The sequence below is a fragment of the Cibotium barometz genome, chromosome 23, assembly GCF_041138505.1.
Source record: "Cibotium barometz isolate CiBa-2024 chromosome 23, ASM4113850v1, whole genome shotgun sequence".
Lineage (NCBI taxonomy): Eukaryota > Viridiplantae > Streptophyta > Polypodiopsida > Cyatheales > Cibotiaceae > Cibotium > Cibotium barometz.
The window spans coordinates 1237447-1255624 of record NC_141068.1 but is presented as its reverse complement, the minus strand read 5'-3'; the positions used below and the strand labels follow the sequence as shown (position 1 = coordinate 1255624).

The window sequence follows — 18178 nt, the reverse complement described above, 5'->3', positions numbered from 1 at the left end:
AGTCCATCAATATGGAAATGATACAAGAGGCAGCAGCTAATGTTGCAACTTGTGATTGTAAAAAAAATGGGATTTTTTGGACATCTAGAAATCAATAATGTATTGTTTGACAACATTCTCTTCACATGCTCTGCGCCTTCGATAATTGGTTGTTGATATGATAATCCATTTGCACAAGGATGTTTTTGCACTTATGGTCCTGGGTGTGAGCATGTAAACTTGTCTCCTGTGGACACATCAAAAAACCAGTTTTTCATATGGCTAACCGTTTAACTTTTATCATTTAAGTTTACACATTCCTGTTCATAGAGCCTCTAGGCCTTTTAAGGTTAAATATTCATATGAATAATTGTCCGTGTGTAGGCTCTCTCACAGGTCACTTACACTGGAGCTATGACTTTTTGCTTCATTCAAGCTATTGAAAGAGGTCAGGCAAGGACATACAGAGATCTTATGAATGCAATGCGATATGGGGTTCGTAATGCAGATAATGGCCATTATGGAGGTCCGGTTACTTCTTTGATTGAGATGCTCTTGACAGGTGGGAGTTATAGTGGAAACCATGTTCAGGTATGCAGCATTGTACACATGAATTAGTCTCAAGGGGTCAATATATTTTCATGCATTTTTGTCATTCTTATGTGCTGTATGTCATGCATCCTGTATCATATGTCTTACTTTTACTGGATGCCCCTGAAAATGGGTACGTAAATAGGGAGTGTAGAGAGCCTCAGCCAGTGGCCACATTGCTTATTACTTCCCAAGTTCAAACCCCCTTTTATTACCCCCTTTTGGGCCTCACTTTTAATCACACAAGTTAATGCCTAGGGCAAATCCTGAGGCATTTCTCATCACATTGGTGTAGCCATCCTTTAGGGGAATCCTGTAAATACAGGACATGTATCATTATGTCAATAAACACTAGACCATCATATCCCTATCTAGGACCTCATCTGATGTCATTTTGGGTTGCTTGTGTGTTTTCCAGGAGCCGCAGTTAACGGCTTCAAATCCATTTGACATTGGCATTCCTTTCCATCTTTAGGATTGCCGTGTGTTGAATACGACTCTCGAAGTCTTCTTCCCCACTCTGTAAGGGTGCTAAATAGAGTTTTTTTTTTTTTTTTTGTTTAGGCCACAATAATAGCACACAAAATAAAAGAGCTTATGCTTTTTGGTAAGCTGTGATCAGTTAGCCATTTCGTTGGTCAGCTAGTAGTAGTAGTAAGAAAGCAGTATGTTGATGCTTTATGGTGATTGGTGCTTGTGTAGCGTCTTTGAATAATTTCTGGTGTACAATCGGTGTCTGCCAGTTGTCAAGCCACAATTGGGTGATGTATATATATTTCTTCATTTTTTTATTTTTTTTTGTGAAGTATTAAATACGTGAAGTAATGCCACTTGATAAGTCTAATGAGAACATGGACATGGTTATTTTGAGCTTTCTTTCCCTACCGAGTCAAACATAATATCATGTATGGATTCCCAAGCCGAAGCCCATTTGGGCACGAAATGCCTGTGTAAAACAGGAGGAAACCTAGAGCAACCTATTGCCCCAGCATTTCACACTTTTGAGTTTCGGGAACCTTTTGCAAGGCTGTGGGTGTCAAAAGGGATAACGTTGGGATCTTGAAGAGGGATTCATCCCCCACTTGTGCAGCATGGAATTATGTCGCTGGAGTTAGTGGCTTGAAGCCTGCCATACAAATAAGACTCTTCCCCTTGGTAGTTGGGTATGATTTGGAGCATATCTTGAGAGCAACAATCGTGAAAGCTTTGAAAACTGGAGGTACAAATTAGTGGTAGATAGAGAGTCATCACTGACGGTGGTTTTTTTTTTTCCTCCCTTGAAGTTTTGCATGTCAACGAAGCCACTGGAAAAAATACAAACAGAAAAACAAGAAAAAAGATGAATTTTAAACCCTTGGTCTTTGCAATTCCTATTTGGAGCAATACGTGCGCACAGAAAAAACACTAGTTGAAACCATTGCGAGTGCGACTCGGCCCAAGAAGGCGAAGCAAACGAACGACGTGAAAATTTGATAATGTGCTTTGTGGTGGGCACCTCTCAATTCTGTGTGTGATATAATGTTCACTTAATGACAGGCTTCCAAGTGTGAAATCAAGATGAATTTTGATTAATTTGTTGTGCACACCATGCAAAGACACATGTGCAACAAAACCTTACAATACAAAATGCATGATAAATTAATAAATCGAAAGAAATCGTTTTGGGTGCATATTATTGGCTTCCACAACGCAAGGGCAAATAGAACTCTTTCTCTCAATGGGTGGAGACCAAAATTAACTACCTATATAAACAATGTAATAAAAATATGTTGACAGTACGGATGCAATGTTTATTTTTATTTTTGCTTTTTAGTGCATTGTGTTCCGAACACAATTTTGATGATTTTGAGATTGATTGTTCACGCGAAAAACCAAGAAATTAATTGAAACACCAATTTTGGTTCTCCGTCATTCTCTAAATAGAATGAAAGTTCACTTTTTTTAAGAGTCTGTTTTAACTTGGTAACATTAATAATGGCTTTGCAAGGACGATTTAGACGTCCTGCTTTGTTTATCTAATCGAGTCATTGGATTCCTCTGATTACTAGTGTGAAATTCTTCTTCAAGCAAGAAAAAGACCAAGAAGAACTACTCGGAAGGGTGTGTATAGGAGTTTGGAATAGCAAATCTTGTCCAAACCATAAGCTCTCACTTAAAAAAAAAAAAAACCAGAGGTTCTTGTGGTAGTTGTTTTTTTTTTAAAACGTTCATTTCTATTATCCTTTTGAGCACAATAGTCTTTTTGGAGCTATATATAGAGTTTTCAATCATCGCCAGATGTTAAAAGTTAAGATGAGCTTGTTCCAAACTCACTACCCATGAATCTTTAGATTGAAGTTCAAAGATATGTCGTCCAACATTGCTAGTAAGCAAGCAAGTAAAATCAAAGGTCTCAATGACATTCAATGTCTTTATAGAAGTTTTTACGAATTTCTTTCCTAGATGACTACGGACAATGTTTATATGCAAAAGAATAGATCAAGCCAATATATTGGAGTATTTGGATAAAGTCTAGGATTAAGTGGTCAGTGGCATAGAATGCAAAATGTAAGAAGGTTGTAAATGCATGTTGGGAAGCCAAAATTTTATAATGTCACTTTATTATATTTGTTGACATAAAGTAGGTGGCACTTTAGTTCCACTTGATCATGCATATGACAACCTTATCATTGATATTAAAATTCGATTAGATAATGAGTCGATATTAGTTATATGTGCCAAGGGTGTTCAATTGTAAGAACAAAAGAAAGAGAGAACAATAAAATACAAAGATATACTTTATAGCATTGTCTACATTGTGGCAATACAGAAGTTACAATGCCATTGTGCATTGATTTTCTAACATAGCAAGATATTGAGCCTTACATTTCCTTTGGACAAACAAAGAGTATGTCACAAGCTCTTGCTTTATGTTGAATCATCTTAATCCTTTGTACTTGAATTAGTATTAGAGTTTTGTATTTCTTGATACTAAGCTTTTTGCTCATGAGTTGCTAGCGGCCCACCTTGGGGATCCTCTTTTAATAGACCTATTGGAGAAATTGAAGCCAAATTCTATATCGCTACATCTTGAAGCTCTTCTTTTTGTTGTAGTCGTGCCTTAATAGAAATCTTCTCTAGTAACAAGATGCAAGTCACTTCTTTTTTGAAATGACCATTTGAGGACATTTGTTTATAATTGCAATGATATATCCAACAGCAAGAGTATTTGAGATCTCATTTGGGCCCTCTTAGCATTTTCATCTAGGATGCATTTTGCTTTTAAAACAAAGCTGTCCGAGGCTGCCTAAGTGGGTTGGGTTGTGGTAAGTGTGATCATGTTTACCTTCTCATAGTTACTTGTACCATGTTAAAGTTTTACGATTTTACACCTCAAGAGTGTGAACCATTAATACTTGTGAGATAAAGCTTAATGAGAGTGAGATTGTTAGAACTACTTCAACATCCACTAAGATAACATATGGATGGTGGTTAGGAGACGTTCAAATAAGAGTCTTAGGTACGATTCTTATTCTTTTATTAGAAAATATTCTAGGAAAGCCATGAAATATTATAATGGGTTTTAACCAATTGATATACCATCTACTATCTCCAGTCAACATAAAGGAACAAACTTGTGGTGAAAGACACGGGGGACTTCTTCATGGGATGGCATATTGGTGGAGACTAGAAGACCTAGAAATACATGTAAAATAAACTACAAGGGACAAACTCTAAGACTCCTTATATATTTTTCAGGCAGAGGAAGTCATCTATGGTGTAAATGTGGTGGAAAAGAGCTCCAATTAGTGGTTTAAAAATCCCAATCAGAATCCAATCATAGATATACATGTGGAAAGAAATCATAACTATGCATGCACATTGCAAAATTATTGGAAAGCCTTTTTTGCATATAATAATTTAACTATAAGCTTAAACTAGAAAAAGAAGGAGAAGGAGAAGGAGAAGGAGAAGGAGAAGGAGAAGAAGGAGAAGAATAAAAAGGGGAAAAAGCTATTGAGAAGCTAGAAAAAGTGTTATCAAATGTTAGATTACATGGAAGAAATGTCAAGATTGAAAAAGACTCAAACACCTCCCATAGATGGTGTTAAAGCAACCAAGCTTCTTTCTTATGATACACATCTATACAAAGTAGAAACTAAGTACTCACAAAACATGTAAATGTAGCATTTATATGGTAGTGATGTGTGGACATAGGTTAATAATGGGCCAATGCCCTTTTTTCCTCTTTAGGAGGTTTTTGTCCCACCTGAGCATATGTATGCACTCTTATGAGTGTGTAAGTGACCTTATCATATCACTTCACTTGTAATTCACTCATTTCTTATCAATCTACTTTGAGTGTTGTGCTTCCGTTTATCTCTCCTTGCTTGCTACATCTATATGTGTGTTGCTACATTGATCTCCACTCCAACAATTGGTATTAGAGTAGGTTCTCTTGGCTCTCACCCCCTTCACATCTTCTCCTTGAGTTACTCTTTTGATTTTCTCACATTGAGCTATCCTCTTAGGTAGAGAAGGTATACTATATAGTGTATTGTTAACCACATTAACAACGTTTTGCAAGTTTCAGAGTGTTTCGGGCACATGTCGGGGCTTGTTCGCATGTTATAAGGTTTTCACAGGTATCCAGAGGGAGTACCAATTCGAACTATTTTTTTTCAATATAGGTTTTCTACACAACAACAATAGCATTGGTGTGGAGATAGTGATGTCATCATCTTGGACATCACATCTTCAAGCTCCTCTTCAACAGCTTCAACATTATTGTCAACATTATCATCGATTTTTGCATTCGTGCTAAGTATCATTTCCACACTCTTTGTAGGTTTCCATCGGCATCAGTGATATACTGGGCAGGCCATATTGGTTGCATTCAATGGGCATTGATAGTACTTACAGGTAGTTGGGATATTTGTATTCTATGTCAGAGATTAGTTATTTGCAAGTAGAGTGATATATGTGGGGTACTTTTTGCTAAGGATAAGCCTGTTGTGGTCCTAAATGATACACCATGTATTGGTCACCAAAGGGATTTAGAATGTTGTTATTGGCATTGAGGCACACCCTATCTTGCTAGTACAACAACATAGTATAGGTACTTTGGATGATGATACAACTTCTGATGTTAGTGTGGCATCCGCCTCTGTATTTCCCATAGCAGAATAAGCCAGGTGGGATGGTAGGGATGCACATGCATATGCATTAGTGGCACTTTGAGTGAAAAGGAGCATTATTCCTCATATTCACTGATGTAAAACTGCAAAACATGCATGGGTTATGCTTGTTGTATTTTAGGAGGTGCGTTAACGAGGTAGAAGTGGCCTACTTACATAAGAAGTTAGAGTTCGAGCATATGAATGAGGGAGATTTAATGGATGAGTTCCTAATAAGAATTAAAGATCCCAGGGAGCAGCGCGTATGTATTAATGAGGCTTATCCAGATAGTTCTTTGGTATCTACTGTTCTCATAGCTCTATAGGATTCAAACCAAGGTTTTGCATCTACACTTCGGTTCATGATGGAGGGTAATCCCAATGCCCTTACTTTTGATGAGTTGTTGGTTATTATAGTGCTTCTGTAAAGAAGAGAAATCTTGGTAAAACCAAACTACATGTGTGGGAGATCATGCATTTGCTTTGCCAGAGTCAAAATGGTTAAAGGCAAAGCCTTTTCTTAGGGAGGTGGCTATAAGCCAAAGGAATAATCATGCCACTTCTATGGAAGCCAATCCATTACATCAATGAATATAGAAAAATGTTAGAGAAGGAGAAGAAGAACGGGTCAGGCATGGCTGTGCTGATGTATCAGCACCCGAGTGCTAAAAAGTAGGAGTCAATGAACTATGCACATGATTATTGGGCATTTATTGTGCAGAGCAGCAATTATGATCCTTCTATCCATGATGTATGCATGTCAATCAGACAGATCAACATGTCTGGTACTTTGATAGTGGTGGTAGCAAGCACATTACTTCTCAGCGTTATTTAATTTCCTCACATACGCAAACAAATCCTCATATCTAGTAAAAGGAGTTGGTAAGGTTGTTCTAGGAGGCAACTCCTTAACCACTTGAAGATCTTTTCCCACATACCTTTTGAGATTTAATACATGGAACACATTATGCATCCTTGTAGAACTAAGTAGTTGGAGTGCATAAGGCACTTCTCCCACTCTATTGATCACCATCAAAGGCCCATAGAACCTATGTACCGATTTTTTGTTGTTAAGTCCACCTTTGAGAGATGAAGGTATTGACTTAGGCAATTTCAAGAGGACAAAATCTCCTCATGGTCGATACAAAATAGTCGTGATTCCTCTTTCACAAGTATCGTCTCAAATAATGAAATGACATTGAGAAATCTGGGCATTACGAAAATAGGAGTAGAAGTAAGCAATCTCTTAAGCTCTTCAAAGCACTGGCATCCTAAAACAAGGCCTCCTTCTTTTCTTGAGCTTGTTGGTGAGGGGTGTCACCACTTGTCCATACCTCTCTTTGAATCTTCTATATAAGGTCGATTAGCCCAAGAAACCTCTAAGTTGAGTAGTATTTTATGGCTTTGGGCAATTTTTTACACAAACATTCCACCTTCTTGAGGTTAACTCTTATGCCATCTTTACTCGCAATGTGCCCACCCCAAGATATTACACCTCATTTGCCATGAAAGTGCATTTGTTTTCTTTTGCAAACAAATGATTAGCTTGCACGTTTTCAGTGCCTATTTCTAGGAAGCTCAAAGGTAACACTCTTACCGTTCATCCACCCATAGGTATTACACTTAAGGTAAGAGCTTTTGGGTTGATCGATGGCCTTTAGGGTTAACAAGATGGGATAGTGGTGAAAAAATCAAGCACTAGGTAAGAGCATGAATAGAGGTATTGGGTTGATTAATGCCTTTAGGGTCAACAAGATGGGATAGTGGTCAGAAAATCAAGCACTAGGTAAGAGTATGAACAGAGGTATTGGGGAATTACGAGGAACATTTAGAAAAAACATAAAAACAATCTAGATGAACCTACATGTGGGCTAAATTGCTCTAAGATTTATGCCAAGAGAGAATCTTGTGAGTGAAAGGATCTAAGAGCTCTAGTATTTTCAACAATCTACTCCAATGAACCAACTCATTTCCATGAATTTTGATGCGTTTCCCCATAAATCTAGTCTCTAGAGATTCCACATTGTTAAAGTCCCCTTGTCGTACCCCAATGATAATATTGTTAAAGTCCCCTTGTCGTACCCCAATGATAATATTGCAGAAGAGGTGATATCCCAAACTCTAGATTTTATCGGTATGGAATTAGGAGTGGAAAAAACAAAGATATTAAATAGTGCCATTTCATAGTCTTGGTCCTAACCCAACTCTGAGAATTGTGTTTCTCTTCTTCAACAAGGACTACGAAAAGGCTTCTTTCTTACTCCCAAAATAATACCCCCTATTACCAACCCAAACATTATGTAGTATGAAAGGAGTCTGGTAGACTCCAAGACATCTAAATCTTACAAGCTTTGGGAATGTGGACTAAAAAGGGCTTCTTTCTTACTTCTAAAATAATAACCCCTATTACCAACCCAAACAATCTCTAATATGAAAGGAGTCTGGTAGACTCCAAGACATCTAAATCTTACAAAGCTTTGGGAATGTGGAGGGATTATTCAATACAAAATATCTAGCACTTGAAGCTTAGTCTAGGCACTCGAGATGGTTTCTTGACACAGAAATGGGCATTTGGAACTCAAGTGTCAAGTGGAAAGCATCTATGGTGGCAAGCTCTCAAGGATTTGGGAGGGATCTAGTATTGAAACATGGATCTACATGGTGCTCACATGCATTTTTAATAAGGTGGAATATAAAGTATCACACTCCTAAAATCTATAAGGATTCCTATTTTTTAGCAATTCCCAATGGAAATTATGTGCATATCATTACATCCATAAACTAGGCAAATGAGGGGACTTGCTGAATCACCTCTGATAGAATGTCTATAAGTTGAGATATTTTTAGAGATGAAGTTTATATGTAGGAACCATCTCTTAAATTGGGACATGCGGCAAGATAGTAGCCTCACACTTGTCACCTTAGTTCTACACTTGTCATTATAGCTTTTACCTGCCATTCTAGCACATGAGAGCCCCAAATCTATAAATTGGAGCCCTCTCTATTCATTTAGGTAGGCTCTACTATTGCAAAATAGCCTCTAACATGTTGGCAACTCTTCTCTATTCTTGGTGGTTCTCTACTCCAAGGTTATGCTCTCTACCACTGCTATACAGACTTCCCTAATGTTGGATGCTCTCTTTCTCTCTATCTCTAAGCTGTCCATGAAGTATATCTGCTATCGAGGACTATTTTTGTTATTTATGAAGTGGTTGCACATGCACATGGGGGATGGGGCCTCGGCACGGGCTTAGGGTCATTTACATGTGTACTTTCAGGGGCCTTGGTGGGCTAAATTACACATAGGGCTCATGGGCATTGTAACCCTTTTGATCATTATACATTTCATGAGTACACTTACTCTTTTGGAGCTCCAAGCTTCCATGGTGAACTTCTCCCTCTTGAGATGTTAGGATGGTGACCCACACCCATGTTGTCACTCCATGCTTTGAGTAGCCAACCCTATTTTCTTACATTGATTTGGTTGCACATGCATATGGGAGATGGGGCCTAAGCACTTGGGCTTAGGGTCATTTACATTTCTTAGCATGTACTCATGCTCTTCTCATCTTCAAGGCATAGTTCCATAGCTTCCAAATGATCTCAACACATCAAGTGTCCATAGTATGCCCTTACCATGGCATAAGAGAAGTATAGGCAATCCAACAAAGCATCACTTAAGCATAGGTTCATCAAAGCATGTGTATGATGATTCCTCTCTCAAAAAACCTTGATTGGATATACCAATTGACTCAATGTTGCTTGATATGTGTGAATCATGTAAGAGAATCTCTAATCAAGGCATTAACCATTCCTTTATGCATCAATTGTCTCCATCTTGCTAGATATGGTGTGAATTCATGCAAGAGAGTCTCAAATGAGACATGCTTTACCCTAATGATAAATCCCTAAACTTATCCATGGAGAAACATCAAGAAATAGCCCATAAGACTTAAGAAGACTCACCATTGTCCATAGCTTTGCAAGATTGAACCCACCCAAGAGAAGAAGACTCACCATTGTCCATAGCTTTGCAAGATTGAAGCCATCCAAGAGAAGAAGACTCACCATTGTTGAAAGGAAAACCCCCAAAATTGTTGGCAATTGTGATCGAAACTTTGAAATGCAAGCTTAAAGGGGTATTAAGCGATCACTAGCATCATTGTCTAAATTTGTATTATTGATAAGAAACCCTCATTTTTTTATGGAAACCCTAATAGGCAAGAAATTGAAAATTGGAACCATTGAGGAAATTAGACTCTTGCGAAGGCATTACCATTCATTTTGGCACTCAAATTGTGGTGAATGAGCTCCCAATTAGATAGAAAATGGGCGCAGCCCCAAAGCATCCTTATGGCCAAGAAAACTCCAAGAGAATAATCATTGCAAGCTCCCCAAGCTTTCTTAAGCCTTATTCAAGCTTAAGTCAACCTCAATGTTAGCCATAAGCTCGCTCTTCACCATAGAATATGCAAAAAAAACACGTGCAACAGAAATTCCCCTTCACAGACAAAATTGTGAGAAATATGGCTTTCATAGTGCTCAAACAAAAGCCCACGGTAGCCCTTAAATAATCACTCAAGCCAAACTAAGAGTAGAATGACTAACGTGTGGTTGTAGGAGCTCCAAGAGACCAAGAAAATGGTGAAATCGCATTGAAATTAGTAGCCTAGCAAGGTAGGAAAACACATGAAATCACCACCACCAAGTAGATAAAGTCCTCTTCTAAGTTATCCCCAAGATTTGGCAAGCTAATTTTGCAAGATGAAGGTTAGAAAGGGGAAAACATTTTGATTAACCATACTAATCTTGATTAGTGAGATTAATAACTTTTTTCCCCCAAATTCGGTCCCAAGATTCAAATTTGATGAAGATACCCCAAAAATTTAGTCCACAATAACCCATAGCCCAAAGCTTAGGAAATAGATCAAGAAATGGAACAGATGGGAAAATGATGGTTGAATCTTTTAATCTTTGTTGTTTCTAATCTTTTTGGGGCCATGGGTTTGATTGGGATCAATTTTTGGGGTAGTTGCTCCAAAATTTGAATTCTAGGACCAAAATTGAGAAAATTTTACATTAATCAAGATTAGTTTTACTAGTCAAAATGTTTTCTTTTCTCCCCTCTTCTTACTTGATCCTTGATGGATATGGAGTTTCTCCCATGAGTCAAATTACTGGCCACAACCTAAACATTAGCTTGGGAGATGTCTTGAGCTTCTTTATCCACTTAATTTTAGCATGGAATGTTGCGAAATTTGGCGGTGAGGGCACCCTGAATGCTGTGCGTGCTTTTTGCATGTTTCGGAGTAATAGGCTCTCATTTGAGCATGGATAGGTCTTATCTAAGCTTAATAGGGTTAGCCATTGCTTAGTTAGCCAATTAATGGCTCCAATCTCTCCCTTTTTTTGCGCGAACTGGCTACATTTTTTTCATTGTTGTTTTGGGGTGGCATGGTCAATAGGCAAGCTAGGTTAAGCCTAAGCTTGCTTATAGCCCCACTATGAGCTTCACATGGTTGATCTATGGAAATTTTGGCCGTGAGGGACTAAATTCGCACCGTTTGCTATTCGTGAAGAAGGGGAGACTAACATTCACATTGGATGGCTACTAAGCTTCAAAGATGCAAGGATAATGTGTAAGATAATCCTTGATTCCATCAATGCTTCAAATTCTCCTTCTCATGCATATTAAGTTTTCATGGGAATTGGATTGCATAATGAAGCCTTGTCAAGTTTTGATTAACTCTTTAATGATGGATAAGCCTTGATAAGGTGCTATATAAGTCTTTAAATGAGCATTGTCATGCCAAGATATTATTGATAATGGAAAGTGGATGTAAACCTACTGAGATTGCTCACTATGATAAGTTTGTATGTGCTGAACTTCCAGATAAGGCGATGTTTCCTAAGTCGCACAACATAATTAGTCATTGTAATGTACATGGACCATGTGGGAAACTAAATATGCTCTCTCCTTATATGGTAAATGGAAGTTGCAAACATCGTTATTCTCGAAAGTTTTCTGAGACTACTATTGATGACAATGGGTATCCAACTTACATGTGGCAAGACGAAAGTAGTTTCATACAAGTAAAGGATCATAAGGTGGATAGTCAATGTGTTGTTCCATATAACCCTTTTCTCTTTGTGAGGTACAAAGTCTATATTAACATAGAAGTATGCTCTACCATTATCGTAATGAAAATATTCATATAAGTATGTATACAAAGGACATGATAGATCTACTATAGAGTTGCAAGATACACATGGGGTTATTGATGAGGTTAGTCAATATCTGGATGCACAGTATGTGTGTACATCAGAGGCAAGTTGACACTTATTGATGAGGTTAGTCAATATCTGGATGCATTTAAAAAAAACAGATTCTAATTGCATCAACTTTCTGTCATTATTCTGCTTTTTTGTGAGCCTATATCTCTTGGACAGGTTTGGCACAAATTCTCTACCGAACTTCCAAATATTCTTTTCATCGCTTGGAGAGAAGGTGTGCTGACATTGGTGTTTGTCATTCGAAGATCTTTATCAATTTGGAGCTTTCTCTCTAGAAACCCTAATTTCATGCAATTGGACAAAGATTTGTGGTTAGTTTGCATTCTTGATGCCTAGTGTTGAAATTCTTGAGGATTTTTCCATTCTTGCATAAGAATGCAACTTTTTTTTAACCTCATCCATTGACATTACATAGCTTGGATGTCCTTTGAAAGCTACATATACCTTGGAGTGCATTTATGCACAGTCAAGAGACTCATTGGTGCTATGTGAATGGATTTTGATGCATTGGTGCTTCTTGTGAAATTGGAATGCATTAATTGGTATTGGAGGCATGAATCAATACTTGGAATGGCATATGATATGCTTATGTGAATGCTTAATACACATGTACATGGAGGTGTTGAATGCCCATGCTTTTGACATGCCTATGTAAGGGGCATACATGTGTTTTGATTGATACTTTTGGAGCTATATAGTGTTATGGAAGGACATTATGAGATTGACATTATGATATTGGCATGAGTTCATGTACTCAATTGTAAAGTAACCCCTACTTCTACTCTTCTATTGTTGCAAGTTATTTCCGTTGTAGAATCTAGTTTGTGGTAGAGGAGTACCTTGGCATATAGGCGGAGAGGCCAAGGGGAGAGTTTTCTTGAATCTTCCTTGCCATGAGTGCCAAGATAAAGCGGTAAGGAAGAGGATTATGTATTGGCAGTGATGACTTGGCCCTAACCCTTGGCTTGAGAATACTTGCTAAGGGGGTGGGATGGCTTGGCTAGGAGATTAGCAAAAGCAAAGCTCTCCATCAGCACTCAATCTTCATCGGCAGAAAGGTTACATGCAATATTCCATTGGTCAATGTATGATGCAATGGGGATATGCTTTTGATTCTATGCCAAATGCCAAGGGAGCATTGATTGTTGGATTGAGTTTATTGAGATTTGGTTCCTAATACAAAGGAGACCATGCCATTTTTTTTAAATTACATGCATGGATTGTATTGAGGGCATTTTCGGACACATATAAGGTGCTTTTGGATGCCAAAGTTGCTTGGAAGCAAGGGTGGAACATGCGGAGGGCAAGTGGGTACCAAAAGAGCACTTGAGCAAAATATGCAGATTCACAAAACCCTAATTCAATAAAATCACATTAGGGCTGGAGTTTTGGTGATTATATAGGCTCTTATTACTCCCTTACACCTTCCCAACAAGCCTTTAACCTCTCCGTTCCGTCATCATTTGGATCCCCAACTTGCCATTTTTCATTGGAGTTCAAACTTGGCCCAATTAGAAACATCAAGCTTTTTGGGACAAATGACATCATAAGATGCATGCACATCATTAGGGATTTTCAACAATCGATAGTACACCCAAATTTAATGTCGTTTGGAGGGTCAAACCTATATGGTTGACTTTGACTAAAAAGTCAAAACACAGTATATCTGTAATTTGACTTTGGTCAAACCCTGATAGACATAGTTAGTACTTGTTATCACAAGCTCACACACCAAGTTTCATCTAAATCTGATGAATTTGAGTACTCTATAGCCTAATTCCTATTTTCAATTGCACAAAACCCTTTCTGTTCTTGCATATTTGGATACTATGTAACAAGATCTATCCATAGAGCTCTAGATCATCAATTTTCGACGACACCATTTAAGCCTTCTACTAGCCATTTTCCACTTTCAGCCATTATGCCAAGGGGGCGTCCATCTAAGCAAGTGATAGAACTTCAAGAGATAAGGGAAATGGTGAATGAGGATCATGTAGAGGAGATTGGTGAAGAGGATATGAATTTACAAGTGACAAAAACATTGCAAATGTGGCACATATGACAAATCATGTGCAAATTGGGCCAAGTTTTGTGAATGTGGCCAATACATCAAATCAACTGGGAGGAGCAAATGCACAAGTGATGCCCGCTATAACAAATGACATGTCACAAATGATGATGATGATAAGCATGATGGAAACCATAATGCGAACATTTGTGGATAGCATGATGCAAGAGTTTAGGGGCATTGGTGATGACATAAAGAGCATGGATGAAGATAAGGGTGGATCATCTCACAATATTTTACAAGCTTATGTTGAAGACAAAGAGAATCATCACCCAAGTTTTTATTCTACTTATGGTGCTATGCGCAACCCAATGTTTCCATACACACCTAATGAAGCCAAAGGCAAGGGTCATGCATCTCCAAATGAAAACTCAATATTCCCAAGGAGTGATGTTTATATTCCATTCAAGGGAAATACTCATCGAGGTGGTGCTTCAAGACCTCATGTTAAGGAAGATCTTGATGATGAGTTTGAGGATAAAAATGGTCAAATACTTTCTTCTTCACAAGCCATGGATGGAGGAAACTAATGTGTTAAGTTCTATGGACTAGTGGAGGCAAGAAAAGTTTGATCAATGTATGTGAATTCTTGGTACCATCTCTTGGTTTACCTCTTACTTTTAGCGGGGATGAAAGAGCTACTATACACTTTATTTTTAAAGAGGTTGGCTTTACTAAGGACAAACGAGGACTTCCATTCACTAGCACATTTGGTCATTGGATAGAGTATGACTATGTGGGTCTTTATGCACACATTGTGGATGTTGAAGTGGATGAGACACTTGTTGTAATTTTTTGGACAGCGAGTAAATGAGATCTCAACGCCGGTTCTCTCTCGACACGACATCACCAATGTGTTTGTGGGGTCAATGGGAATACACAAGTTGAAAATGGAAATGCTTGGATTACCTTCATAAGTGCTTTGATTGATAAATTTTTAGCTTATGATATGATGCCACAAAATCATGAAGACGTGATCATTGAGGACGTTTTAGATGTGCATGCAATTGGTGTTGACACAAGGGATGATGACTCATGTAATGATGTACATGCCTATGAGGATGCATTTGACATAGGCCTTACACCACAGGAGGATGAGGATTACACACATGGTGGAGACACATGCATTGTTGGTCATATTGGTGACATTAGACATCTTGATAATGATGCTCATCCAGGTGTTGATGACTTATCTACCATCATTACTAGTGATAAGGAGAGCATCTATGCTGATGTGGATGATGGTAGTGTGTATACACATGCTACTTATGATGAGGATGAGTCCTATAATGCTAGTGAGCATGTGGATGACATCAATGATGAGGCTTCTCATGCATTTAGTAGTGAGCAGCTAATGGGTACCTTATGGAGGAGGATCTATGGGAACCTAGTCTATGGCCCTTTCTTGAGAGATGAGTGGAGAGTCTATGATTGTAACCTCTACGAGGGTTATTCGGACAGTGATGAGGATTATTCCTTGGTACATATGGATCATGCTCAGGTAGTCACTTGTGATGTGGATTATGCCTATGGACCTGTGCATGGTGATGGATGCAATGAGGACATGGATTCACATTTGATGGAGCATGCTATATGGAGTATGAGGCATTCTCTTTTGATGCTCATGGATGCTTATGCATTGACACAAATATAGTTTATCAGGCATTCACTTTTGGACATGATGTATTCATGTATGATCCGAGTGGGTGGTTCTATATGGACTATCATGTACCCACAGGGTCCTATGCATGGGCATTATCCTTTTGACCCAGGGGGACATTGGATGCATGTCATCATCGATGAATGCGGTGCATTACACCATCCATTTGATCTAGGAGGAGGCAAGATTGATACGATCATGGGTCACACATGGCTTGTATTTCCATTCGATCCAGGCATCATTATCATTAGCCTCACCATTGACGATACCCTCCTATCCTTTTTGTTCAATCCAGGCGGGCGTTGTGGACATGTTTTTTATTGTGGATACACCTAGGCCATGAGCGCTTTTTTTTGGGGTTTTGTATATAGCTTGTTATATATGTTTTGTGCATGACCACCCTTTGATTTCGAGGGCGAAATCATTGTAGGAGGGGATGGTTTGTAATGAAGTAGGTTTGGATGCACATGGGAGGAACTTGTGCTTAGGGTCATTTACATGTGTACTTTTGGGGGTCTTGGGCTATATTACATATAGGGCTCATGAGCATTGTAACCCTTTTGATCATTATACATTTCATGAGTACACACTCTCTTTTGGAGCTCCAAGCTTCCATGGTGAACTTCTCCCTCTTGAGATGTTAGGATGGTGACCCACACCCATGTTGTCACTTCATGCTTTGAGTGGCCAACCCTAGTTTCTTGTAGTTTTGAAGGCTTGTATATGATATATATCCCATCACCTATGCTTAAATGGTTAAAGTAATATAGGAGATAAAGGCCACTTGTTTTGAGCACGCACTTGGAAATCAAAAAATGGAAAAAGATGAGGAGATGGCAACATTGGATACAAATTATTTCAGTGCCATTGGAGTAGAACACTAAGCTTTCCATAGATATAGGTGAGCTTTTGGAGGATCCACTATGTACAAGTGCATAATGGGTAGCTTAATCCACATGACCATTACTAGGCCAGATTTTAGTTATGCTATTGGTCTTGTGAATTGGTTTATCCTTGCCCCTAGGAAGCCACACTTGGAGGGGACTAGATGAATTCTCACATATATATAAAGTCCACATTTGATTACAGACTTTTGTATGAAGCTAGTAAAGAGATACAACTACATGAATATACAGATACTAATTATGAGACTAGCAACAGAGAGATATAGCTACATGGATGTACATATGTAGATTAGTTTGGTAATGTCCAAGATAGGAGATCTACCAGCATCGGCTTTATGTTTTCTTTAAGAGAGACATTATGAGATAGAGCAACAAGAAATAGTTGACAATGCCTTATCGAGTATAGAGGCAAAGTACATGGGTGCTGCTCTATTAAGGTATCTTGTGAGGTAGCTTGGTTTTAGAAGCTACTTGATGATATAGGTGAGCTCGTGGATAGGGCTGTGGTCATTTATTATGACAACATAAGCCGATATATTATGTTAGAACAAATCACATTGAGGTGCATTATCAATTCATGAGAGAGAATGTTCTAGCAAGTGATGTGGATTTGGTATATGTTAGCACAAAGGATTAGATATCTTCACGAAGGCATTGGTACAAAGAAGCTCTGTAATTTTAGGAGCTTACTTGGATGTTCTAGCAAGTGATGTGGATTTGGTATATGTTAGCACAAAGGATTAGATATCTTCACGAAGGCATTGGTACAAAGAAGCTCTGTACTTTTAGGAGCTTACTTGGAGATATTAAGCTCAACTAGTGTTGCGGATATTGATGACCCGCTTGGGTGATAGCTTTCATACTTATTCCCATTGGTTAGGTTGGTGAGATTATGGGCAATATGTCACCAGTGGTTTATAGGCTGCGTGACAACATTTTGGTGTACTAGAGTTATAGCATAGTTATGGCACTAGCTCATGTAGTCGAGTTCACACTATGGACCGACCATTGTATGTTATAGGAGAAGAGTACTTTTCCTTCTTATAGTATTACTCTTATCTCTTTATGTTATGGTTGTAGAGCAGAGAAAAGAATAGAGGCAATGATTCATCTCTCTTATGTGCTTGTCTACTCTTTTGTGTGTGTGTGCATGCGTGTGCGCGCACTTGCAACAAGGAGCTCTATTCTCTCCCTTTCATTCTTCTTAGTTTTGTTCTCCAATAACTATGCATGTGTTTCCCTTGAAACTATTTACATACATGGATTTTAAACACCCTTTTAAGAATTTATTTATTTTAGCTTTTACGCCACTTTTTATGACTCACCCAAACTCCTCTTGAAACATATCCAACAAGAGATTACCTGGTGAATGGCAACTATCATGAGGATCTTTCCAATGGCCGAGCTCATAACCCTTGAGGTCTCTAACCTCTACAACTCCTTGAGAAGAAATTCCACTGTGCCTCCCAAGCGTTGTTACACCGCCACATTGCACTACATATACTCATCCCTCCTCTCACCTCAA

General features: G+C 38.4%; 1 protein-coding gene across 2 annotated transcripts in view; it reads left to right on the top strand.

Moving 5' to 3' along the window:
• The window catches only part of MC1 (metacaspase 1), a 34441-nt gene extending 33071 nt beyond the window's left edge, over positions 1-1370 (top strand). Inside the window, exons 4-6 of one of the 2 annotated variants that reach the window (XM_086817023.1) lie at positions 364-570; positions 989-1092; positions 1273-1370. In XM_086817023.1, coding sequence (XP_086673149.1) covers positions 364-570; positions 989-1045 — 264 coding nt within the window. In that variant the 3' untranslated portion in view covers positions 1046-1092; positions 1273-1370. Of the gene's footprint in view, positions 1-363; positions 571-988 lie in introns of both variants that reach the window. The other variant, XM_086817022.1, reaches the window with a different exon arrangement.
• Positions 1371-18178: the final 16808 nt, after the last annotated feature.